General features: G+C 47.8%; 2 protein-coding genes across 6 annotated transcripts in view; both read right to left on the bottom strand.

Annotated features, from left to right (window-relative positions):
• Nucleotides 1–4,352: 4,352 nt before the first annotated feature.
• On the bottom strand, nucleotides 4,353–11,080 carry REEP2 (receptor accessory protein 2). Of its 3 annotated transcripts, none has more exons than XM_030319096.1 (8): nucleotides 10,898–11,080; nucleotides 8,972–9,044; nucleotides 8,612–8,688; nucleotides 6,749–6,869; nucleotides 6,399–6,512; nucleotides 5,903–6,044; nucleotides 5,665–5,795; nucleotides 4,353–5,578 (listed from the first exon to the last, which is right to left on the bottom strand). In XM_030319096.1, exons 1-8 carry the CDS (start codon nucleotides 10,927–10,929, stop codon nucleotides 5,510–5,512), a joined length of 759 nt encoding a protein of 252 aa, XP_030174956.1. In that variant the 5' UTR covers nucleotides 10,930–11,080; the 3' UTR covers nucleotides 4,353–5,509. The 3 variants fall into 3 exon arrangements, with proteins under 3 accessions (XP_030174956.1, XP_030174948.1, XP_030174963.1); XM_030319088.1 differs by having other exon boundaries at nucleotides 5,903–6,050; nucleotides 10,898–11,077; XM_030319103.1 differs by having other exon boundaries at nucleotides 5,903–6,050; nucleotides 8,972–9,123; nucleotides 10,898–11,073.
• A 1,772-nt stretch (nucleotides 11,081–12,852) lies between these two features.
• The window catches only part of KDM3B (lysine demethylase 3B), a 68,673-nt gene continuing 57,213 nt past the window's right edge, over nucleotides 12,853–24,312 (bottom strand). For all 3 annotated transcript variants that reach the window (XM_030319048.1, XM_030319056.1, XM_030319065.1), the window contains 9 exons: nucleotides 21,776–22,042; nucleotides 20,820–20,991; nucleotides 20,341–20,431; nucleotides 20,073–20,203; nucleotides 18,947–19,066; nucleotides 17,836–17,975; nucleotides 17,167–17,343; nucleotides 16,540–16,674; nucleotides 12,853–14,287 (listed from right to left, as the gene is read on the bottom strand). In XM_030319048.1, the coding sequence (XP_030174908.1) occupies nucleotides 14,207–14,287; nucleotides 16,540–16,674; nucleotides 17,167–17,343; nucleotides 17,836–17,975; nucleotides 18,947–19,066; nucleotides 20,073–20,203; nucleotides 20,341–20,431; nucleotides 20,820–20,991; nucleotides 21,776–22,042 (1,314 nt within the window). In that variant the 3' untranslated portion in view covers nucleotides 12,853–14,206. The remainder of the gene's footprint in view (nucleotides 14,288–16,539; nucleotides 16,675–17,166; nucleotides 17,344–17,835; nucleotides 17,976–18,946; nucleotides 19,067–20,072; nucleotides 20,204–20,340; nucleotides 20,432–20,819; nucleotides 20,992–21,775; nucleotides 22,043–24,312) is intronic.

Below are 24,312 nucleotides of genomic sequence, written 5' to 3'. Positions count from 1 at the left end.
TGACTCCCATCTGTGTGTGTGAGAGAGAAAGGAGAGCAAATGAGCATGAACACATGCAGGAGAAGTGAGAGCAAGGGAGGCTGATCTGGGCTGCTGCTGTTTAGTGCAGACACCCATCCTCCGGTGCAGGCAAACAGCTCAGCCAAGAGAGACAGTGAAGTTTGAAGGTTGATGTTTTTTTCAGGAGTGGAAAAGCACTACAGGACATCATTAGAACATTCCGCAAAAATGTGCCGAGTGCTTGTTGTGTGCCAGGACCCCTGCTAGATGCTGGGGAAACCGTGGTGCACCAGGTAGACCCACTCACTGCCTATGCCCTGGCTTTCAGTCTGGTGGGGAAACAGGCAATGACCAAACAGGGGGAGGTGTTGGGGAGGAAGAGCAGAATGCCAAAGGGTCCGGGATGGGATGGGGCAGGGACGTCACTTCTAAACTGAGACTTGAAGTGCATGCAGGAGCTGACCAAGTGGAGCAGAACTAGAGTGCCTAGGCCGAAGGCATTATGCATGCAAAGATCTGAGTGTGCCTAGTTTCTGCCAAGGAGGGCCCTGGCATCGGGTGAGTCAGGCTCAACAGGGCTCAAGAGTTTCTACCTGCTCCTCCTCTCCCCTACCCTTCTTCCAGGGAGAACAAAACTAGATGACAGTGACTTGGGCCAGAGAAGTCTGGGAGCATGTGAGTCCTTCTGTTCATGCTTTAAACGGTCAACCTGGGGGACAGGGAACCTGCAGTTCTCCTTCTGAGATCCTGCTCAGAGAGCTGGACCTGGAAGGTCCAAGATGGACATGGAACAGAGGAAATGGGATCTCTTTGTCTTGAGACAAAATTATCAGGAAGGGTCTCTGCTTTGTTTAGCTTACCTGACTCTTCCCAGGTTGGAGGTTGCTGGCTGAGTCCTCATCTTACTTGATGAGAATGAGTCATGATTCTGGCTGAGATGGGAACAGGTTGAAATCTTGGCAAAGAAAGACCCTCTCTTGGCAGAGATAGAAAAGAACTCTCTGGTGGCCATGCATTTCTCTGTCAGCTCTCAAATTCCCCAATGACAGGCACAGCAAAGGGATGCTAGTGTAAAACTCACCATCAATATTTCAGGTAGCATTATTTATTGATCACTCATCTGGCTGGGACAAAAGGAGAGGGTAATTCATTAGGGATGCAGGGCTGGTGGGGTCAGTTTGGGAAGGAGGTCAGGGAAAGGTAGGTTACTAAGGAGGCCCAACCTTGGCTCTTGTAGAAGTACCTTGGGATTCCAGAATTTGGAAATTAGGGTCTTTTTTTCTCCTTTTTAAATCTCATAGTGCATCAGATAAAATAAGGGAAGGGACAGGAAACACAAACACTTGGGCCTGGCCTGGGACTGTTACTATGGCCATCAGGGAAATCATATCCAGAAGAGTCCTGCAGCCAGGTGAGCTGCCATCCCTCTGGGCCTAGCCTGCCTCTCCCAAGTTCCCCACCCCTTGCCACCTGTTGGGTTCCTCTCCTCACCTGACCTTGAAATTAGCTCCAGTGGCCTCGTTGATGTCATTTCAGAAACTCATGTTGGGTCCCTTGGGCTGCAGGACCCTCCCAGAGTCAGCTTGGCAACTTCCCTGCTTCCAGGACAGTGCCTGATTCTCACCAAAAGGGAATACCTGCCCTTTGGGCCTGACGTTCTCCTGGGGAGTGTGCAGGGGGTGGTACACAATCTGGGCTTAGGAAGTAATTGCTTGAAAATCCATAGTTGTTCCATGCACCTGCAAGAATGTTTTCTTCATGAACCTGCAACTCCAGTGAGTGGGGCATGAGACACCCTGCTCACCAGACCATAAGGCTGACTGACAGCAGGAAAAGATTCTCCCCTTCAGGGGCTGGGAATCCCACACTGGGAGTGAGCTGCGCCACCTAGTGGGCTTTTTCCCCCTCCTTGCTGGTATCCCTCCTACCCATCCCTGCCTCCAGCCCAGATATGGGACAAGTTGTCAGGCAGAACCCAAATGGCTCTAATACTTAAAGTGCCCTCCTCCACCAGACAGGCCTATTTCAGCTCAGAGAGGGAAAAACTAGAGGAATTTGGGAGGGAAATGATCACGAAATGGCTGAAATTTAAGGCAGTGGGGAAGCCAGCAGTGGCTTCGGCCTGCCTCTTCCTATTACAGTCTCTCCCTATTATCATGGATGCCACTGATATGGTGTCCATGGCCTAGAGCCCTTGGATCCACTCCCTCCTCTGCCAACCCCCTTTCCTCCAGGCTGAGCAAGACTGGGCTCAGCTCTGTTGATCAAGGAAGAACTGGCACAGGCTGGAGCTGCTGGCTTTCCTCTGACGTCACAGCCTGGAAATCCCATTTTAAGCAGGTTCTCTGGGTGTGGGACACACACAAGAAAGAGAGGGGGAGCCAGCTGAAGCAGCTCCAGCCATGAGGACATTCTATCCAGGGACCTCAGGCCTGGAGGGCTGTCCAGTGTCCCCCAGCATGGTGGGACAGAGGGCTAGACCTTAGCTCCCACTCAAAAGCTAGTAACTCTCAATGCTCACTGGGGACCCAGGGAGTGAACAAGAATTCTCCACGTAGTTTTAACCATACACCTCTCTTGTGACATCTATTCCCCACTCCCCTGGCCTAGAGGTCTACTGAGGAGGAGGGGAGAGAGAGGGTGGTCCTAAGGAATGAGATGGCAAGATGTCACCTAGACCCAAATGTGTCCTGCCTGCCCCTCCAAGAATCTGATCCCTCCATCTTCTTGTCACCCTCCATCTTTCCTCTCCTCCCCTGCACCACAGGGGCCAGGCCCTGTGCCGAGTTCTAGGAGACTGTTTCCATGGCAACGGACCAAGGAGCTTGGAAATCTGAGCATGTTCCTGTTGACACAGAGAAACCCAGATGTGCGTGGAGAGCCTGGCAGTGGGGAATCTGGCAGTGACCTTCTTAGCAAGTGGTCACTGTGGGTGCAAGCATGTATCTGTGTGCATCCATGCACACGCGTTCATATTTGTGTGTTATGCAGCAAATGGGATTTAGGTTAGGGAGGGCCTAACCTGGTTTTCTGGCCATATGGTAGCTGCTAGCATGAGACTGCAGCATCTTACTCTCTCAAGATCTTTCTAGAACAAAGGAGTCTCTCCCTGAATCCTATCCTGACGCATCCTCTCCTTTCTAGAGGAAGGGACCAATTTGCTCAGAGGCCAGTGGTGAAAAGAATGACCTTCAGAGGGCTGTTGACTGGAGGATTCCAGAGAAGATGAAAAGGGCATTTCACACTCCACCTCCACTGTGACCTCAGTTCAGGAGGTTCTTGGCCACTTTGGCCTGAGTGTGAGGCTGGAGAGGACATACCTCTGTGATGCCAGGGAAGGGAGAGGGAAGTCTGCTGTAGGGGCATTTTGCCAACTGTGGGGTCCAGAGCCTGGGGCTAGGTCCCCACACACCCTATGCCACACCCCATGCTCTGCTTCCTTCATTTTCCTTCTACAAAGCTGCACTACTGTTTCTCCCCTTCCTTCTCCCTTCCTCCTCCCTGCCTTGCTCTCTCCCCCCTCCCTCTCCACTCTTTCCCTTTGTTTTTCTCTTCCCATGCTGCCTCTGCTCCTCTGCCATCCTTTCCATTCTCTTGGGCACCGCCTTGCAGGGCTCATCCCCAGCTAGTTGTTACCCTTGGCCCCTGGTGGTCTTCTACCTCCCAAGGACTCAGACCCCATGCCCTGCAGCCTCCTTCCTTGTCTCCTCCAACCTACCCAAGCAGCCCAGGGCTCAAGCCTCTCCTCCTGGGGCCACAGGGACTATCTCTTTGTCTCCAGTCCTTGGTGTCCTGTCATCCTTCTCTGTCCCCAGGCTCAGACATGCACTGTGAGGCTGGTTCCCCATCTCTACCTCTTCCCTCAGCCTGTCTCCTCCTTTCAGAGTCTCTCCCTCTCAGCCCTCCTCCAACATTCTTAAGCCTTTCTAAGCAGCATGGCCAACCAGTTCCCTGCCCAGCAACCCCCAAATCCTATTCCCTCTTCCCTGGGACACTCATGGGGGTCTTTGTCCTCAGAGCTTATACTGACACTTTCCATAAGGTACCAGGAGGTCCACTGGGGATGGAGGTCTCTGGGCAGAATTCCAAGGGACAAGACAACCTTGACAGTTGGAGACCCCTAGGCCTTCGTAAGTCATGGTCCCTCCTACTCCTCTGGCTGTATCTTGAACCTCCAAACCATTTTCCCAGATGGACCAGCTCAAACCTATCTCTTATCTTGGAGATCAGAGCTCTTGGGTCTCACATTCTGACCTCTTCCCCCCTTCCTCCTATAGCTGAGCCCTGCTTTTTACTTGAGGTCCTTCCCACCTGGGGACTGGAGGAGCAAGAACAAAGTACAGAGGCTGAAATACATGAGGTGCCAGAATTTGGTTTATTGGCTCATCCAGTGCCAAAGGTCCAATGGGCACCCTCTTTTCATAGAATTGGAAGCACTTTGGCTCCAACATTTCTTTTCTTCTTCACACATTCCTCCTGAAGCCACGGCAGAAGCTGGGGTAGAGTGTGGGGCAAAGGCTGGGCTAATAAGGGTCTGCCTGCTTACATGGGCTCAGTTTGCTTGGCACAGGAAAAGGAGTCTGGAGAAAAGGAAGATGGGCCCCCAGGTGAGGAGGAAAGGAGCTGGCTCAGCAGGGCCCTCTACAATGGGCCCTGAGGGGTAGAGGAGCCCAGCCCAGGGGCAGGGCAGGAATGGGAGGAAGCAAAAGGGTATCAAGGGCAGAGGAGGAGATAAGAGGCCTTCAGAGCCTCATCCTCTCTTGGGCTGAGGTCCTCTGAGGCTCTGAGATTAGGAGGGAGGGCTGAAAGCAGGGAAGGGCCAGCTAGCTGTGGGGCTTAGGGTGGGGGGTGGTCACTGCTGGCAGGAAAGTCCTTTACTCAAAATCTCCCCAGCCCTAGACCTAGAAAGATACACACACACACACACACACACACACACTCACACCCCTAGGACCCCACTTCTTTTTAGTGGGGACATGTAGCACACAGCCCTATCCAATGCCCCCAGCTGCAGCTCTGGCCTCATCATCCTGGTCATTTAAGCACATGCTAAGCCCCTGTCCTCCATTCACATCTGTGGCCTGTGCCACAAGTTCTCTGAAGCCTTCCCCTCTCCCTCTGTCTCCCAGGTGCCTTCAGGCCCATCTCTGGTCAGTCTGGGCTGTGACTGCTCCCCCAGCCCAGAGAGAGCAGTGGGGGCATATTAGGACCTCAGAAAAGGGGATGGCCATGGTCTTCAGCAAGGCACTGGGTGGGTGGGAGCAGGACTGGAGCAGGGAGAATAGCAGTTTGGGCTCTAAGGAGCCCCCGCCTCCTTGGGGGGGTTCAGTCTTCAGTAACTCCTCCAGCCTCTACCCTCCACCCCCATAGCAGGGCCTCCCTCCTCTTTTCCAAGCCCTTCCAGAGGAGTGGTCACTGGGCAGGCACCAGAAACAGCCATCTGAGGGGCCCTGGGGCTGGAGGCGTGTGGGTTACTGGCACAGTGTGCAGCCTCCGGGGGGTCAGAACCTCAAGCCAAGTCACCCCCACCAGAGGTCTTCTTCTTGGGCCGGGTCTTCAGTGTCTTGGAAGCCAGTGGCTGCGGGAAGGAGAGAAGAAGTTAGAGAGTTCAGCCTGGGGTCACACCCCCTCCCCATTTCCTCCTGCTCTGGCCTGGGCTCTCACCTCAGCTTTGGGCACTTTTTTGACAGGTTTGACCCTCTTAGGGGCCTTGTCTCCCATATCATCTTCAGAGGTCTCTGTCCGGGGATCTGCCTGGTTTGTGCTAGATCTTAAATTCAGGGCAGGGTCATCTCCTGGTTTGGGGGAAGAAAGGAGAACAGAGGTCTGGTGGCTCTCCTACCTGGCCTCCATGCCCTTGAGGTCCCCCCTCCCTCTGCCCAGTCCTGGGCCCTGCCTGTACCTAAGTCCTCAATGGTATCCAGGAGGCTGCCAGGGTTGGGTCGGAGACGGCTGTCAGGCCCCTGCAGGGGCAGTGCATCCTCGTCCCGGATCAGGGTCAGGTCCTGCATGCTGAAGCTTCGGAGCTTCTCTGATAGCACCCCCTGGCCCTAGGGTCACCACCACGCACCGGGAGAACCGGAGGAAGGGGCGGGGTGGAGATAGAGGTCACTATGGAGCACGGGCAGCCACTGAGCTCAGTGTTTTCCTCACACTGTCCTCACCCAGTCCTTTGGCAGCACTGAAAGGCCCATAATTTCCCTTTGGACAGTTGAGGAAACTGGCTCAGAGAGTTGAAGTCACTTGGCTGGAAGGTGTTAGAACCAGGCCTACAACCCTGAGTTGCACAAGCCCCAAACCATCACAGCACCAAGGACAGGTTAGATGCAAAGAGGCTTGGCCAGAGGGATGAAATGAGCAAGGTGGGGCCCTGGGAGCCTGGTCTGCCCCCATCTCACCTTGGCAGCAGCGGTGACTGCAGCATTGGCAGCCAGGTTCAGGCCTCTCTTGCCCACTCTCATCATGGTCTCATAGCTCTTGTCTCGGGCCTGTGTGATGTATTCGTCGATTTCCTGAGAGGTGGGAGGGGAAGGAGTAGGAGGTGAGGGGTGGTCCCTGCTGGCTAGGCCATTCCCTGCCCCTGTTCACACCCAGACAAAGGCACTGCCTGCTCCAGGAGGCCAGGGCCCTGCCAGATCACTTCAGGTTCTGGGTGCCCACAAGGAGAGCCAGGAATGGACGTGGCTGCAGACACTGGGCTGCCATGGCCTGGGGCAGGCTAGGAAGTCAGCTGAGAGTGGAGGCAAACCTTCTCCTTGTTGGACAGTGTCGGGTGCACGAACTTGCGGTAGAGCACGCTGGAGCCCTTGGTATAAGGGGACAGCAGCCATATCACAAAGGCGATCTTGAGCTCAAAGTAGAAGGGGAACCTGTGGGTGGGACAGAGGCAAGTGGCAGAGCCTGGGATAGGGAGTCAGGAGGTGAGCTGATCCCCTGCAAGACCTTGCCTGGTTCCCCACCCCTTAGTGCACTTGGGTTCCCACGTGGCTCAGGAGACTGGGCATTTCCTTCTTTCTTTCCTTCTTTTTTTTAATTGTTTAAGTTTAAGTTTATTTATTTATTTTGAGAGAAACCGAGAGAGAGAGAGAGAGAGAGAGAGTGTGAGCAGGGGAGGGGCAGAGATAGAGGGAGAGAGAGAGGGAGAGAGGGAGAGGGAGAGAGAGAGAGAGAGAGAGAGAGAGAGAGAGAGAGAGAGAATCCCAAGCAGGCTCCAGGCTGTCAGTACAGAGTCTGATGAGAGGCTAGAACTTAAGAACCACAAGATCATGACCTGAGCCCAAATCAAGAGTCAGATGCTTAACTGACTGAGCCACCCAGGTGCCCCTTGGCATTTCTAATCTCAAGGAAAATGGGAGGCATAGCTGAGATTCCAAGGGGGATGGTAAGTGCCTCCAGCAGAATTCCCCTTGCAGTGGCTCTCTGCACATTTTTCTCTTGGGAGTCCCAGGCCTCTCACTCTGATAGAACACTCCTGCTTGTCTATCCCAGGGCCAACACAAAGGCGAGCTTCCTAACCTCCCAGGTCCACTCCTGGGTCCTCACCCCCTTCTCTTCCTGCCCTTCCTCCCACAAGGAAGACTGAAGCTTCTCCAGCTGTGCTCTGGATCCCATTCTTTGCTGCCTCTTACTTTTAAGGATTGTTGTCCATTCCCTGGCTCCTTCTCCTCAGGCCAGACTCCTTCATGTCTCCTACATTCTCACAAAGCACTTTCCTTTGTTTGTGGCAAGAAGCATCTATGCTAGGGGCTCCTGGGTGGCTCAGTCAGTTAAGTGTCTGACTTTGGTTCAGGTCATGACCTTGCAGTTTGTGAGTTTGAGCCCCACATCGGGCTCTCTGTTCTCAGCACAGCACCTGCTTCAGATCCTCTGACCCATCTCTCTCTCCCCCTCCCCTGCTGGTTCTCTCTCTCTCAAAAATAAATATAAATAAACTTTAAAAAAAAAGAAGCATCTATGCTCACTTTCCTCACAATTTTTAACCCACTATTCTTTCCTAATCTAACCCTACTCAACTTCTGCTAAAACTATTTTTCTCAAAGGTCATTGGCCCTTGCGAGCCAATGCAATCATCTTTTGTTCTCTACCTCTCCATAAAACTCTCTTCTCTCTTGATTTAGTGTTCTGTGCTTTGTTAGTCCTCTCTTCCAAGAGGCATCTGCTCACTCAGTACACATTTTTTGCCCTCCTGCTGTGAACATACATATAGGTGATTAAGACATTCTCTGTCCTTCAAGGGTTCACAACATAGTCTAGTAGTGCTTTGAAATACTAGCACTGAATGTCTATAAGATTGAATCATATGCCTAGTTTACAAATAAGGAAACTGAGACCTAGGAAGCTGTAACCTGCCCAAAGTCATACAGGACGTCTGGCAGAAGCAGGTTTCCTGAATTCTATTGTGGTGCTTTGGCTATCATCAGGTAGAAATGTGGGGGTTGGGTCTCTTATTCTACTGATTAAGCCAGGCCTGCACGGGGGGAGAGTGGACATCCAGGACCCCATGGAGCTGTGGGAGGACTCTACCCTGGTTCTCAATCTTCTGTTGGGCTGCTGGGGGTAGAGAGTCTAAACTCTGGACCCTGAGATGCAGGGTGGGGATGCTGGACCTCACCAGGAAAGCACAATATCCGTGAGTGTCTCAGCCGTGGTGAAGAAGGCAAAGACGATCCAGTACATCATCCATTTCACCTGAAGGTACAGAGAGTGGTATTAGCTGGGGCCTTGAGGGAACACCCAGGACCCCATCTTTCTTGCCAACTATGCTGGAGGTGTTGTGGGGAAGGGACACTCGGGACCTCAACTTTGCCTGTGGATCACACCACAGGGGAAAGGGAACACAAAGGAACTTCCTTGAAGTAAGGTCTCATTAGTGCTGAAGCACTGGCACAAAGTCAGTACTGTTTGTATTGTGATCCACTGGCCTATCTTTGCCACGTGGGGTGGGTAGGAGATTAAAGGGTCATAAACTCACATATTCCTTCACGTTTTTTGTCTTCACGGCCTTGTAGGAAGAATAGGCTGGGTACAAGGTGCCAAAGATGAGCCTAGGGAGGCAGGCATGGTTACTGGTCCCCTCGGCCAAGAGCAGTGGCCTCTCCCTCCCAGCTCTGCATCAGTCAGTCCCTGGGTAGGTAAGGGGAGAAGGACAGAACTCCAGAGTGCCACATCAACTGGACTGATGAACTCAGGCCAGTGGTTACAGTCAAAGCCATTAAGCCTCAGGTGACAAGCTTGGAGGTCCCCAGCCAGTGAAGGTGATGTCTCTCCTCTCTCTGTTTTTCAGTTTTTCTCCAGCCCCTTAGGTAAAGAAAGACCCAGAGGCCAGAGGGTCCAATGTGGTATCTTCACCCATGATCACTGGTTATCCGTATTGTGGGGAGTGGGAGTCTGGTCACTGCAACAGGGTGGCTCCCTTCTCCAGATACAGTGCTCATTCATACCTGTCTGCCCTTACCTTCTACCTCTAGTTCTGAGCCAGGCTGGTTAGGGCCAGGTCTGTAGGGGAACCAGACACCATGTAACAGGGCACTCTATGTGGCAATCAGAGGCACCTCTGTGGTTCTGGGGACCTGGAGCACAGAGGGCACAGGGGCAGGAGGGCCTAAGAGGGGCAAAAGGTTTATTCCCCCATAAGTACGCTTGGGACCAATCTCGGGGGAGGGTCCTGGGCTCGAGGCCCTAGCTGGAGTACAACCTGGTAGTGATCCCATTAGAGAGACCATATACAGGACACAGGTGAGGGAAGGAGAAGACTGATGCTCCCCAGGGAGCTCATCCAGCCAAGAGAGAAGCAGCCACTCTGAAGGGCACAGGGAGGTATGACGCCTGTGGATAACCTCTGGGGTGGGGTGGGGGAGAGGAAGGAGGGAGACTCCAGTGACAGGGAGCCAGAATACAAGCATATAACAGCACTGAATGGGAAGAAGGCAGGGGGAGGGAATTTTGGGGTGTCAGTCCCCCGCGGTAGAGGCTGAGGGGCAGGGTCCTGGGGCAGGGTCCTGAGCCAGGGTAGGGGTTGGCTGAGGCCCAAGCAAAGCCCCTGCTGGGCCCAGCCCCCTGACCATGTGTGGGTATTGCCTGTTCTCCCAGGGACCTGCCTCTTACAGGCAAGATACTTTCAAACCGACCTGTGGAGAAGGGGTCGGGGGTGGAGTCCTCAAGGACGAAGTGTGGGGTGTGGGAGCAGGCTTCCCTCCTGGAGCCCGGGGGAGGAGCAGGGACAGAGCTCCACAGTGTAGCTGGCAGCCTGGAATGAAGGCCACCTAAGGCCCTCCCCTCTGTGGCTTTCACAAATCCAGGCTGAGCACACATATCCCCTCCCGGTTACCTCCCACACTTTGTCCTCCAAGCATCTCTGCTTCCCAACACCCAGATGTCCTCCCTGGGGGGCCTTCAGAGCTTATGCCCTCATCTCTAGTGTCCTGATACTGGAAGAAAGAGGAGGCCAAGGCTGCTAACTACGGCCCTAAGCAATGGAATGATGAGGCCCTGTCTGGCTCCCCGCTCTTCCATTAGCCCTCTCCCCGCATGAAGATGACGGCCCAGGTCTGAGTTGCTTCTTCAGCCCAGATCTGCTAGGTGGGGGAGGGGACATGCTGCCTCCCCTTCATAAATCAAGCCATGCTGCCCAGCCCTAGAATGAAGGAACACCGAAAATTAAAAATAAAAGGGGTGGGAAGCCAGGTTTACTATGCTCCTCTAATGTTCCCCCCTCCGGTCCTGGGTCCTACTCTTCCATGTCTTGTCTCTGGGAACCCCTCGGAACGATGTGCCTTTAGGGGACTCTGTTGTATGAAGCCACGGAACGGTCCATGCTGGGCTTCAACACCCCTCAGCCCCCAATTCCCATTCCCCATCCCCCTCCCTGCCGGCCGCGCCCCGCCACCGCCGCACTCACACCACCAGGCGAGAGATGATCCAGGACACCATGGCGGGGCCGGGCGGGGCGCGGGGCGGGGACCCGGCCCGAGCGGAGGATGCAGGTGCCGGAGGTCGAGCGGCGGCGGCAGCAGGAGCCGCAATAGCAGCAGCAGCCGCAGCAGCAGCCGCCGCGGGGGCCGCGAAGTGCCGAGCAGCCGCGGTTAAAGGGGAGGTCCCTGCCGCAGCGGCGGGCCGTGGGCGGCGGCGGCTCTTAAAGGGGAGGCCCGCCGGCGGCGGCGGCGGCGGCGGCGGCGCGCCCCCCTGCACCTGCTATCACCGGGCATGCGCCTTTGACCCTCACCGCCCTGCCTTCGTCTAATCGCTTGTTCATCTTCCTTGGATTCCAAGCCGTGGCTTGAGGTCCTTACAGGCCTTCAGGTTCCATCCTGACGTCCTAGCCCTCTTCCTGCCTTGCCCACATCAGGCTGAAAGGTTTAAACATTCCCCCAGGAATACTAGCTAGGACTTACTGAGTGCTTACTGTGCCAGCCTCTGAGCTAAGAGCTTCACATGCATTATTTCACTGAATCCTCATTTCATAAGGCAGAGGTCATAATTATCCTCATTTTGAAGATAAGGAAATGGGAAGCTTAGGGAAGTTCAATAATTTGCCAAGGTCACAAAACCACTAAGTCATGCTAAGGTATGAACCCATGAAGTCTACTTTAATCAGGCCACTTCTCCTAACTGCTGACTAGCAAACTGTCTTCCTCCATTACAGGCCCTGTAGACACCCACCCAAGAACTTCTCAAGTCAAAGGTATAGCTATAGCTACACCTGTCCACCTCACCCCTTCTTGGCCATTACCAATCAATCCTGTTGGAGGACCCGTCCCCCACTCTGATCTTTTTTACGTTGTCGCTTGCTAAGCTTTGCAGGGAAACAGAGCCCAGGCTCTCAAGGTGAATACCCAGGGGTAGACCCTCTTTAAACAAAGGGTAGGGAGGCATGGCGTCTGGGTTGGAGATGGATCTAGGGCCTCCAGTTCCACCCCCACCAGCAAATGCTGGCAGCAGTATATGCCCTAATTCTGAAGACATTTATATCCAGAATGTAGGCTAGCCCGCCTCCTGATTTTCACCAAAGCAACAAAGCTCCAACCTCTGCAACCCCCTTTCTCCCCATTGCTTTCCTTTCCTGTCCCATTTCAAAGCTTCTGCATTCTTTAAGTGGAGGTGTGAGTCTTCTGGTGACCACAGCCTCGACCCGTGCCCATCCAGCCTGAAAGGACACGTTCAGAGCTCTGTATTTCAGTTATGGTCCTATTCAAACTCAGTATCCTTGAACCACACAATGGTCTATTTCCACCCTGATAATTGTATTTCCAGGCTCAAACACTTTGGAAGATGTTTTCCAACAGAGTCTGGAGAAGCAGCCTCCGATGACCCCTCTTGCTATTCTTTACAACTTCCTCTTCAAAAGGCCTTTTCTAATTGGAATGTAGTCTGTCCTTACTCCTCAAGCTACTTTAATTGCTGATTTATAAACAAAAAATCCATTTGGGTCTTTTCCCACCAACTCTGAGGTGGACCTAGGGCCACATGTTTCTTATGTGGGCAGGTGGGCCTCCTGCTTTGAGGAACCTCATCACTGATCACCCAAAACCTTGCTCAGGCTGTCCCCCACTGCGCTTACCCCCAGCTGCTCTAGGAAGGTTAAAGACCTCATCTTTCCCACTCCATTCACATAGCATCAACAATGGAAAACCCATCTTTTCTGCCACTCTTTTCCCTTCACCCCCCAAACCCACAAACCACAATGACCTGGCACTTTCCGCTCTCAAATGGGCACAAATTCAGGAAGTAAAGGGTAATCGGATGCAGCAATGTAATGAAAGTCAGAAAATGAACCATTCGCCACCTCCAACCCCGCCCTCAACCTGCCTTTGCTTTTTAGAATGGCCAGCACAGAAGAATTTAGTCCACTCCAAACAGATTTGTTAGATTTTTAATAAGAACATGGAAATCCCAATCAGCCCTTCAACAAAATTAAAATACAGAAAGTGAAATTAAAAGTATTCTACAGTAAATGACTTTTATTAAAAAAAAAAAAAAAAGGTAATTGTGAACATATAAACAAGCCTGCAGGGCACTACAGTACAGCTGGAAAGAAGATAGATACATTTTCCAATGTATCTATGGGCTAATGAATTCCATCATTTTCAAATAAATTCTTAATAAAACTCCACAGAGTTGGAAAGTTTTGCTGAAAACATTTTTGGACAAAAAACCCAAAAAACCAAACAGACTCATGTAGGAAATCAAACTTTCCTTTGCATTCGGAAATGTAAGAGGAGTCCCAAGGGAACGCTGGTAATATGTGAAAATGGTTCCTGCGACACCAGTGTGTGTATCTGTAAAACACACCACAGCTCAGACATGACAAAGTTCTTTCTCAGATGGCTGTTCCCTCAAGATAGGACTGAGATGGGAAGGGAAGAAACTAAAAGAATCCTAAAAAGCCAATTCTTTTCAATTCTGCTTTGGCTGATTTTGTGCTATAATGGGCAGTTGATTTCTAAAAATCATAATTCTTCAAAGATTTTTATCGAAAGGAAGACTAAATGTAATGTGCCTTTCCTCATAATCCAGGAAAACAACTGTGGTATTTCAAAAATTCTAAAAATATCTACTTTCATGAAATAGTAACTATTTCACTACAAACCTATTTTTCACTAAATACACACGTTTCCTAATCCTGGAGCCTCCTGGGAAAAGCAGTGGGTTCTCCCTGGGTCCTGCAAGACTCCAGTGTTCACGAGAGAGATTGTGGGGAATGGCTTCACCCCGTCTCCTGGGATGGTCTGTGTCAGAGGTCACGTGCAGAGACACTGTCAGGCTTCCACCAGGTGTGTTTAAGCAATTAGCCCCTACTTGTACCAGTTATGTGATTCCCCCTACCTCCAAACACATTCCCACTTAACTAGGCACGAGAGAACAAAGAAAAGAAAGGTGTGCCCACATTCCCGGTTTCCATGAATCTCAAGTCACGAGAATGTGCAGGAAAGCCCAGCAATGTTCAGGCAATTCAGAGTCCCAAAGACCACAGGATGGGTATGTGGCACCCTTGGCTTGGAGTCTGAAACTGTGTGTGTGAACAGTGTGACTTTCCTGGGTCAACCTTCAGTGTTGAGGCAGCGTAGAAAAGAGTGGCTGGAGAGTTTGTAATACTGACCACACTGGCTCCCAGTGAAGGGCCTCTGCTCCAGCAGAGAACCCTGCCGTTCCCTGTATGTGTTGTGAGTGAAAGACCTGCTTCACAGGGGAGTTAACAATTTCTCCATGCCTAAGATCTTGCCAGTTTGGATTCATGAGCCTTGAGGGTGCCGACGGCATCTTTCACTGCGTGATAAATGATGTTCTTCACCTGGAGAGAGCAATCGGCACAGTCAGTTCATGGTGGCCTCATATTATATTCTCAAATGAAGATATATATTTGAAACAACCTATAAAGCCTACTAGTGAGTGAGGAAATCCTTCAACGAGGACTGCATACTTCCCAAATCAATCCCATAGATGATTTACAAATCACAGAGGATAGAAGGTCTATATTCAAAAAAGAATGATGAAATCATTTGAAAGGCTATATAATCACCATCATCTATGTACTCAGTACATGCTGGGCACTATTGCTAAGTTTTTTGTTTTTGTTGCTTAATTTTTTTAAATGTTTATTTTTCAGAGAGAGAGAGAGAGAGACAGAGTGTGAGCGGCAGAGGAGCAGAGACAGAGGGACACACAGAACCCGAAGCAGGCTCCAGGCTCTGAGTTGTCAGCACAGAGCCCGACGTGGGGCTTGAACTCATGGACCACATGATCATGACCTGAGCTGAAGTCCGATGCTTAACTGACTGAGTCACCCAGGTGCCCTATTGCTAAGCTTTTTATGTGGACTTTCACTTAATCCTTACCACAGTCTTATTAGGTCTATTCTTTAAAAAAAATTTTTTTTTTAATGTTTTATTTATTTTTAAGACAGAGAGACAGAGCATGAGTGGGGATGGGGCAGAGAGAGAGGGAGACATAGAATGTGAAGCAGGCTCCAGGCTCCAGGCTCCAGGCAGGCTACAGGCCCTGCCTCGGGGTCTGTGCTGACAGTTCAGAGGCTGGAGCCTACTTTAAGATTCTGTGTCAACCTCTCTCTCTGCCTCTCCCTCACTAGTGCTCTGTCTCTCCGTCTCTCAAAAATGAATAAACGTTAAAAAAAAATAATTTTTGTATTAATTAAACAAATATTTTTTTTATTTAATTTTTTTAATGTTTATTTATTATTGAGAGACAGAGCATGAGCAGGGGAGGGACAGGGAGAGAGAGGGAGACACAGAATCTGAAGCAGGCTCCAGACTCCGAGCTGTCAGCACAGAGCCCGACATGGGGCTCAAACTCACAAACCGTGAGAATATGGCCCGAGCCCAAGTCGGATGCCTAACCGACTGAGCCACCCAGGCGCCCCTAATTCAACAAATATTTACTGAGTACCTAGTATGTATCAGATATCATGCTAGGGAAAAGCAGTGAATAAAGGAATAAAATTCCTGCCTTCATGGAGCTTAAATAGCTTATATTCTAGTAGGGATACAAACAAACAGAAAAAATACATAATATGTTAGACAATAAAAAATACTACAGACAAAAATAGAGCAGTGACAGAGGATTGGGAGTGTTGGAGGTGACATATTATAAATAGAGACCTAATGGAGCTGATATCTGAAAATATATATGTCTGCATATTTGCATTATATCTATAATATCAATGTTATCTATCAATGTGATTGTACTTTGTAATAAGAACTTTAAGGTTGAAACGTTCAAAAAAAATTTTATTTAAGTTTATTTATTTTTGAGAGAGAGAGAGTGAGTGTAAGCAGGAGGGGCAGAGAGAGAGGGAGACCGAATCCCAAGTAGGCTCTGCTCTGTCAGCACAGAGCTGGAGGCAGGGCTCGGAACACGAACCCAGAGATCAAGACCTGAGTCAAAATCAAGAGTTAGATGCTTAACCGACTGAGCCACCCAGGCAGCCTGAAATGTTCTTAATTTTTAAAAAGGAACAGCAAAAATGAGGAGACTCAGGGTTGAAGATGTCTGAATCTACCTGCGGGAGGCTGGGAGACTATATTCAGATTGCTGAAGTCCTGCCTGGGAAATCTTGCTTCCTTCTTCTTCTTCTTCTTTTTTTTTAATGCTACTAAAGCACCCAACAATTCTCAGGGATATGGATTGCAGTACCTAGCAGGGCAGTAAGGAATGGAGCCTGCACAGAAACATGCTGTGAGAAGCAGCTCTGGGGAAATGCCCTTCTTGGAAACATGCTTGGAACACTCTGCCACAGTGCTTTCGCCATCTAACTGGGAAAAGTCAGTCTAGTCAGTTATTAACACTGAAATACTTTATCTCCCAGGGGCAGAGAAATAGAAGATGATAGCAGAAATGACTAGGTTAAAAGATGTGTATCCTCTAAAAGCAAATCGGAAGAGGACTCATTAAATACTCTGTGGAAGAGGATCATCTCTCCAGTAATACCTCCCGTAGAATACCCTCAGAAAGCAGAATGCTCATCCTATGTATGTAGGCAAGCAGGAGATAAGGAGAGAGAGTGGGGGTGAAGGAGGAGTTATTTACCTGCAGTTTATCCTCATGGTTTGTATGAGTGTTAGAGAGATGCCTGAATTCCTGCGTCAGGCGGAAACAGTGCTTTACATGTTCTGGAGATACAAAGTCTTCTGCTACTTTTATGCAACTGTATAGATTGTGCACCTGGGAGAGGAAAAATTCAGAGGGAAAAGAGCCCTGAGATGTTCAGCAATATATGGAAAATATCCATGACATAGTTTTAAAAAGAAGACAAAACCCCCCAAACTTGAGAAATGCTTATGATATTCCATTGTCATAAAAACAAAAGCAGAAAAATTCCAAGTATATATTTATAAATGAAAATGTTAGTATTCTCACAGAAGAGGATCTGGAAAAATATATACCAAACTGTTAACCACAAGCTACTTCTGGAGAAAGCAGGGTGAGGGGATGGAAAAGGGGCATGGCACAAGTAGCCGAGTTGGGACTTTCACTTTCTCCCTTATTTAAAAATTTTCAAACGTGCATTGAGAATTACACTGATGAAACTTAAAGAGCAAAAAAGAAGTTGCAGTGTAAGAACAGTCAGCCTAATGCAGCCATTTATATGTATCTATTGCCAGATTAGTAGGAAACTCAGAAATAAGGAAGCCTATGGAATCCAGTAGAACCCACCTGGTGTGGGGCTCCAGCAGGTATGAAGACAGCATCTCCCAGGAACTGAACGATGGCCCAGCCTTGCACACCATACTCCTCATAGAGTCGCTTACGGAGGGTCTGGTCCAGGTACCAACTTTGGTCATGGATTGGGTCATGATCAGGGGGATTCTCTTGGCCTTGCTCTTCTCCAACCTGAAGCCATAACCAAACCCAAAGATGGAAAAATCAATGCATAAAAATTATAGCATAAACCCAACTTCCTGCAGCAATGTCCCTAGTGGGGCCAAAGTCTTCTGCTTTATTCTATTCAACACCCTTCAGGTGTGGATTCAGGCCTTCAGGGCATTTGGACGAAAAGTACCTGTCTTTAATTTTTTTTTTTTTTTAACATTTATTTATTTTTGAGAGACAGAGAGAGACAGAGCATGAGCAGGGGAGGCACAGAGAGAGAGGGAGACACAGAATCCGAAGCAGGCTCCAGGCTCCAAGCTGTCAGCACAGAGCCAGACACGGGACTCGAACTCACAAACCGTGAGCCAAAGTCAGACACTTAACTGAGCCTCCCAGGTGTCCCAAAAGTACAGGTCTTAAAAGCCAAGAAACCCCACACGAGAAACCTAAACAGGTGGTCTCATCACCCCCAGACCCTTCATCCGTGAGTGGATAGCCTACTTGGGGGCATACCTTTCGTAGCAATTCCCGGATCTTTTCTGCATCCTTGGCTGCATAGATGTGCCACAAAGCACCAGGCTTCTCCTTTCCATCATGAATCCTCTGCTTTGTCACCTCATCAGCATCTCCCTCATCAATTGTCTTGAGTACCTCTGAAAAGAGCAAAATTACTTTTCCAGTCATTTCACTTCCTCTGAGTAAAGCAAAATGTTCAATTCAAACAAGCTTAGTCTCTACTATTCTCCATCTCTCTGAAGCAATGTAAGGTAGAATCAAAGAATCAAAACTCATATTTGCCTAAGCTTTCTACACACAGTAAGAGCAACCCTAAATCTTCCTTAATAGAGACTCTGCATTTTTTTGGAGGGAGAGTAGTCTTTTAAAACATATTTCTTGCTCAAACTGTTTAGCCACATCTTATGTTCAAAATGCAGGTTATTTCCTGCTGTAAGCAGACAGACTCCATGTACTTTTTCAAGACCTCTTTATAAACTCTAGGGTTCTACGGATATAAGGCCATGAAACATAAAGCTTCTCTGGCAAGTTAAGAGGGTAGACTTCTAATGCTTGTCTATTATAATCCTCTAAAGGACAACTAACGGAAGGATCTGCAGGTGTATCGCATTAAAAGCAAATGTGTGGCAGCAAATATCCAAAATAATGACACCAATAATCCCTGAACTGTGAGATTTTGAATTACGTATTTCTTTAACATTTTGTACATTTTCTAAAATGTCCATAATTAACACGTATTAATTTTATACTGAGATGGCAGGGAGTAAAAATGCAGCAAAATATCACTTTGATGCTTTCGTTCTGCGCAAATAAGCTGGCTTTATCATCTGATAAACTGATCTGGCTGATGGCAAGTGAGCCAGACTGCCCTTCCTTCTTTGCTCCTATTTCTGATGCTCTATACTCAGTGGAAAAGGGAGCATTCCCAGAAAGAGAATGACTGTGGTCAGAGATACACAAGTACCACTCTTCTTTCCTAAAACCTCCTTTCACTTAGCAACATCTACTGGGCACCTACTATGCATAGGCCCTGAGGAGAAAGTCACCCGATTCTACTCCTGACGTTGAGCCTCACCATCCTGAAGTAGAGGGTATATAGAAATAGTACCTTCATCATGAGCACCCTCCCCGATGGGGATCCCAACATACACCATCACATTGACTGCATCAGATACATCTAAATGAAGGTTTGTTGTGCCAACTCTTCTATCTTCTGCGGTTATTAAGCCTGAGGGAAAAGGAGGATATGCAGGGTGAAAGGGCAATATTGTGAAAAATCCATACCAACTCTACAAGTGAGAACATACTCTAAGATGTTCTTAAATGGGTAACAGGGAGAGTGAAGTATATCGGTTTATTAAAAAAAATCACTCTCATCTCTTTTCTAGTGTTTTAAGATTGATTTCTAGCTCGGTTGACACTATAGTTTTGGCCATTCACTGAACCAATTCCACTCCCTACAACACTATCTCTATTTATTTATTTATTTTTTTAATGTTTCTTTCTGAGATAGAATGAGCAGGAGAGGGGCAGAACAGAGGATTTGAAGCAGGCTCTGCAGTGAAAGCAGCGAGCCCAATGCAGGGCTTGAACTCATGAACTGTGAGATCATGATGTGAGCTGAAGTTGGATGCTAAACTGACTGAGTCACCCAGGCACCCCAACAATCTTTCCTTTAAAAGCAAAACAGATATGTGCATTACTGACATACAAATGAGAATTGGCTTTCACAGTGATTTATGGCCTTATTGTGACTTCACAAAGAGCTTGCTGGGTGGTATGGAACTCTGTCTTCTTCACTGTTATTTTATCAAGGCTCTTAAAAACTAAGAATCATGTCTTCTTGCACAGAATGTTTGAGAGGAAACTTTCTAATTATTGTAGATATACAAAGTATAGATGTGATACAAATCAGTATGACAAAAGCCATCGCATTTAAATCCACCCTGGGGCCTGTGCCTGGCTCAGTTGGTAAAGCATGTGACTCTTGATCTCAGGGTTGTAAGTTCAAGCCCCATAATGGGTATAAAGATTACTTAAAAATAAAAAAAATCTTAACAAACAAACAAACAAACAAACCTCAAACCATTATGGCTACTGTTAAATTCTTTAGCACCTGTCACTTTGTGCTCTATTAGCTCTACACAGGACCTTGACTAAATATCTCCCTCTATAGGTGAAATGGGGAACAGTAGTGTCCCAAAAGGGCAATTACGGCTTTGGCTTCTTCATACCGTAGGCATTGTACATCTTGGGGCCCAGATCGGGCCTTACAAAGTAGCTGGGTAGCCTAGAAGCCAGATTCAGCCTGCCATCTCGTTTGGTGTACTCTGGCAGAGGAAGATTCTCCATCAGATCTTCAAACCTACAGAAGATCAGGAAAGATGACTTAGCTTGTTAAGAGGGAAAAAAGCAAAGAGGCAAAGTCCACTTTTCTATCATTACTTTGTGATGCTTCAGCAAGGCACAGGGTCTCAAGATGACCTACTGTAGTTCACTAACCTTGTGGGCATCATGTCTCGAAAATCTTCCCCAGGAGGCCAGTCCTTGAGTTTAAGCACCATAGGCTGCCCATCTTCTGATCTTAATCGCTCTGAAAGACAGACAGCACTCCCACAATCTGCTTGTTTGGCTGCTGCCTGGTTTTCCAAAGACTGCAAGTTTTAGGAGACTAACTTATTTTCACACTTGTAACCCATCCTAATGGACTAGGTGAGCTTTGTTTTCCTCGCCCACTGCTTTATTTAACACATGCTATATTTTTCCATCTCACAAGAATTCCAGCCTCAAGAGTGAAAGTGCTCCACACAACCCATGGGAGAAGGTGCTTAAGCCCAGGTGTGCTCTGGGAGCCAATGATTGCCAGGAGAGCTAGCTTGGTTGGCACCAAGACAGACTGTCCCCCCGCCAAGGGGGTATGATTTGTGTCCAAGGGCAGAGCTGGACTTCCTTTCCAGTCTGCCGTCATCAAAACTACTTACTGCATATGATCTCAAAGCCATCCCAGAAATCCCGAACTTTCACATCGGAAATTATAGCACAGTTCCTGCAGTTCACTAAGTCCACATCTTGGTCTCCAAATTCCTGGCTAAAGGCTTCTGGCTTCCAGAGTTCAGACTTGAGCTTTTTATGTACCCCTGAAACCAACACTGGCTGTGGAAACAAAATATGCCAATCAGAACCATTTAGGAAATACTTTTTAGCTCAGAGCTCAAGGACAGGATAGGTTTCCTGAGGACAACCTCTTCTTCATGATGATTTACTGTTCTGTCCCAGCTTCAGAATCTATAGGTTTCAACATGTCAGGTGCAGGAAATGGAAACCACTTCTCCATTATAATTTTTGAGTTTCATGCTGGGAAGCATGCTACAGAAATCACTTCTGTTGCTCTGGTATCTACCACTATTTTGAGGTGAGAGGACAAAAAGCTGACTAATGCAACTTTGAGAATACTTCCTCTCAGTGAGAATGAAGAACTATCCAGACAATTCCATAAGCTCCCCGTTTTTCAAGCACCTGCTAAAGTATAAAAATTAGGAAGTGTTATCACACTATCATCCAAATTTGTGCAGCCTTGGAACATTTACCTAGAAAAGTACTACCCATTTCTACCCACCTTCACCTTACCCCTATCACACTTAAGGATTTTCCTCTAAAAGTGTCATTAATGTCAGATCACCACTTCCCAGAAATTTCAACTACCCTTTTCAGAACGCAGACCTATAGAGCTTAGAAATAGAAGGAACCACAATATATTTTTAGGAATCTTCTGATTTTTTAAAATCCAAGTAAAATCGAAGTAGCAAGGAACTTTTCGGTGAACTTACTATGTCTCAATCTCCCTGTCAAAAAATCTCCTAGACAGAATTGAAACTATTGTTGTAGTTGTGGTGGGCAAGCAGCCAGCTGGTCCTGGTAGCTACTTATCCTTACTTACCTGGCCTTGCTTCCAACATTCCCGGAAGATCTTCCAATTGTTTTTGTTGCTGGGGTCATGAAGACACAGAAGTCGGCCATCACAGAGCCAGGAGTGAGATGTATGGGGGTCCAGCACATTCAACCCCATCACCATCTCCTTCACTTCCTTTTGGGTATCAGTCAAGTTACAGGCCCGCTTTGCAGCATCTGAGGTTTTCTTATTTTCTACCACTGAGGCAATGATGTGGTCAAGGAAGTTGGGTAGGCTGGCCTTGTTCTTCACTCCCTGCCAGATACAATTCTATCAGGTAAGTATGAATGAGGCACCATGAGAAGAGCATTCAAAAAACTGTCTCACAACTGTACTCACAAGAAGGAGTTATGACTTACCTGATTAAGTTTCACAAACGTTTCTGAGATACTTTTTTTTTTTTTTTCTGAGATACTTTTTGTAATTGAATGGGGGTTTATGAAGTCAGTATCTTAAATTTCCATCTTTTATACTGTGCTTTACATTTATGCAAGAAAAGTATGCAAAGATCGCATCTGCCTCAAGAGCCTAGAGACCTAAGAAATGTCTTTACCATCCAGCCTTGTATTAAGGATTTGCATGTGGACCACAAGGATCACAAAATGCTTTAACTGAGTGAAAAAGATTATTTACTTTGAGGCTTATAAATTTTTTTCTGTCTAGCATGCCCAAGGATACTTCAACTAAATAATAAAGTGACTTATCAAGGCAATGTTTTTTATTTCTTTTAATGTTTATTTTTATTTTTGAGAGAGAGAGGGGGTCAGAGTGCAAGCGGGGCAGGGGTAGAGAGAGACGGAGACACAGAATCCAAAGCAGGCTCCAGGCTCTGAGCTGTCAGCACAGAGCCCGACGCGGGGCTTGAACTCACGAATTGTGAGATCATGACCTGGGTCAAAGTTGGACACTTAACAACGGAGCCACCCAGGTGCCAAGGCAGTGGTTTTTTGTTTGTTTGTTTGTTTTTTAACCAGGGAGTATACCCCAAAAAAGTGGTAAATGAAAGTATTCAAAAGGAACTAAATATTCTGAAAGTAGTCTCCTAATGTTCAATTCTTCCCTTGCTTATCACCCCACTGAGAATCTCTCACACGTTCCAGGTGATGAAATCACCAGGCTCAAAAATCAAAGTGACATACCTAATGTCACAGAACTGAGAGGGCTTTTATAAAAAGCCTGAAGTATTCCTAAGTCTGAAGTATCACTAATTATTATCTCTACAAAGTACATGTAATCATAGAACTTCCTGGGAAAATCAAAAAAGAAAAAGGAGAACTGAAGGTCAGAGCAAGTACATATAAAAGAGAGCCAAAAGTAATTTTTTCAAGTCACTAATGCAAAAGAAACAAATAACCCACATCGTACATGGCTCAACCATCCACAGCTCACTGAATTTTAGCCACTAATTATAAAATAGAAGGAGAAATATATTTATGTACTTGTTTGAAATGTTCTCTAAGACAATACACACTGAAAACAGAAAAGCAAGGTGTAGAGCATCTGAGTAAAAAAAGGAAAAAAACCATACAATGACTGACCTGCAGAAAAGAAAACAGGTGGCTGGGAGATGATGATGGGAAGGAGACTTTTCACTACATCATTTAAATTTTTATCTTGTGAATTCATTCATTCAGTAAATGCTTACCGAATACCTACTATGTATCAAACACTGTGGCACTAGTGATACAGCAGTGAATAAAACAGTCAAAAATCTTTTAAGAAAAGGGAAGACAGACAACAAATCAATCATGGTAATGAATGCTATGGAAAAAATAGTAAGTGCAGACAAAACAGATATGGAGGATGGAGCTGTGATGGATTTTACAAAGGGTGGTTTAAGAAGGCCTACAGGACGTGACATTTCAGAAGGGAGGAGATGAAATTAATGATGAAGCAAGCATATGGTTACATGGCAAAGAGAGTTCCAAGTGGAAGAAAAGGGTAAGCGCAAAGGCTCTGACCAGGGATTCTTGCCTGGTCACGGTCAGTAAGAAGGTGGGTGTGGTCAGAGCAGAGTGAACAAGGAAAGTGGTGGGTGAAGTCAGAGAAGTGCAAGGAAGAAGTCTTGCACAGATAAAGCTAGAGCATTATTGTCCACTGAAAGGATTCTGTTTATATTATTAGAGAAATAGGAAGCCCTTGAAGGATTTTCAGCAGAGCTAACAAAAATCATGTCAATGAAACCACTCATATTTAAAAAGAACCACTCAAGCTGCTGTGTTGACAATAGACTATAGAGTGGAAAAGGGAAGAAATAAAGGAGACCTGTAAGAAGTTTACTGCAAACATGCAGGCAAGAGAGGATGTTGGCTCAGACCAGAGAGGAAGTGGTGGAGCTAATGAGAAATGGGTGGACTCTGAATACATGTTATTTTTTATTTGAGAGAGACAGAGAGAGACAGAGAGAGAGAGCGAGAGGGGCAAAAGGAAAGAGAGAAAATCTTAAGCAGGTTCCATGCTCAGCACAGAGCTTGATGCAGGGCTCGATTCCATGACCCTGGGATCACGACCTGAGCTGAAATTGA

This window comes from Lynx canadensis, chromosome A1 (assembly GCF_007474595.2).
Source record: "Lynx canadensis isolate LIC74 chromosome A1, mLynCan4.pri.v2, whole genome shotgun sequence".
Classification (NCBI taxonomy): Eukaryota; Metazoa; Chordata; class Mammalia; order Carnivora; family Felidae; genus Lynx; species Lynx canadensis.
This window is presented reverse-complemented; position numbering and strand designations above follow the sequence as displayed.

What these genes read in the sequence shown, in the direction of transcription:
- REEP2 (XM_030319088.1), bottom strand. Translation starts at nt 10,929, where the DNA reads ATGGTGTCCTGGATCATCTCTCGCCTGGTGGT. An exon ending in CAAAAAACGTGAAGGAATAT is followed by an intron (nt 8,689 to 8,971) that starts GTGAGTTTATGA and finishes CTGTACCTTCAG; the next exon opens with GTGAAATGGATGATGTACTG. An exon ending in AAAAAGTGCCCAAAGCTGAG is followed by an intron (nt 5,579 to 5,664) that starts GTGAGAGCCCAG and finishes TCCTTCCCGCAG; the next exon opens with CCACTGGCTTCCAAGACACT.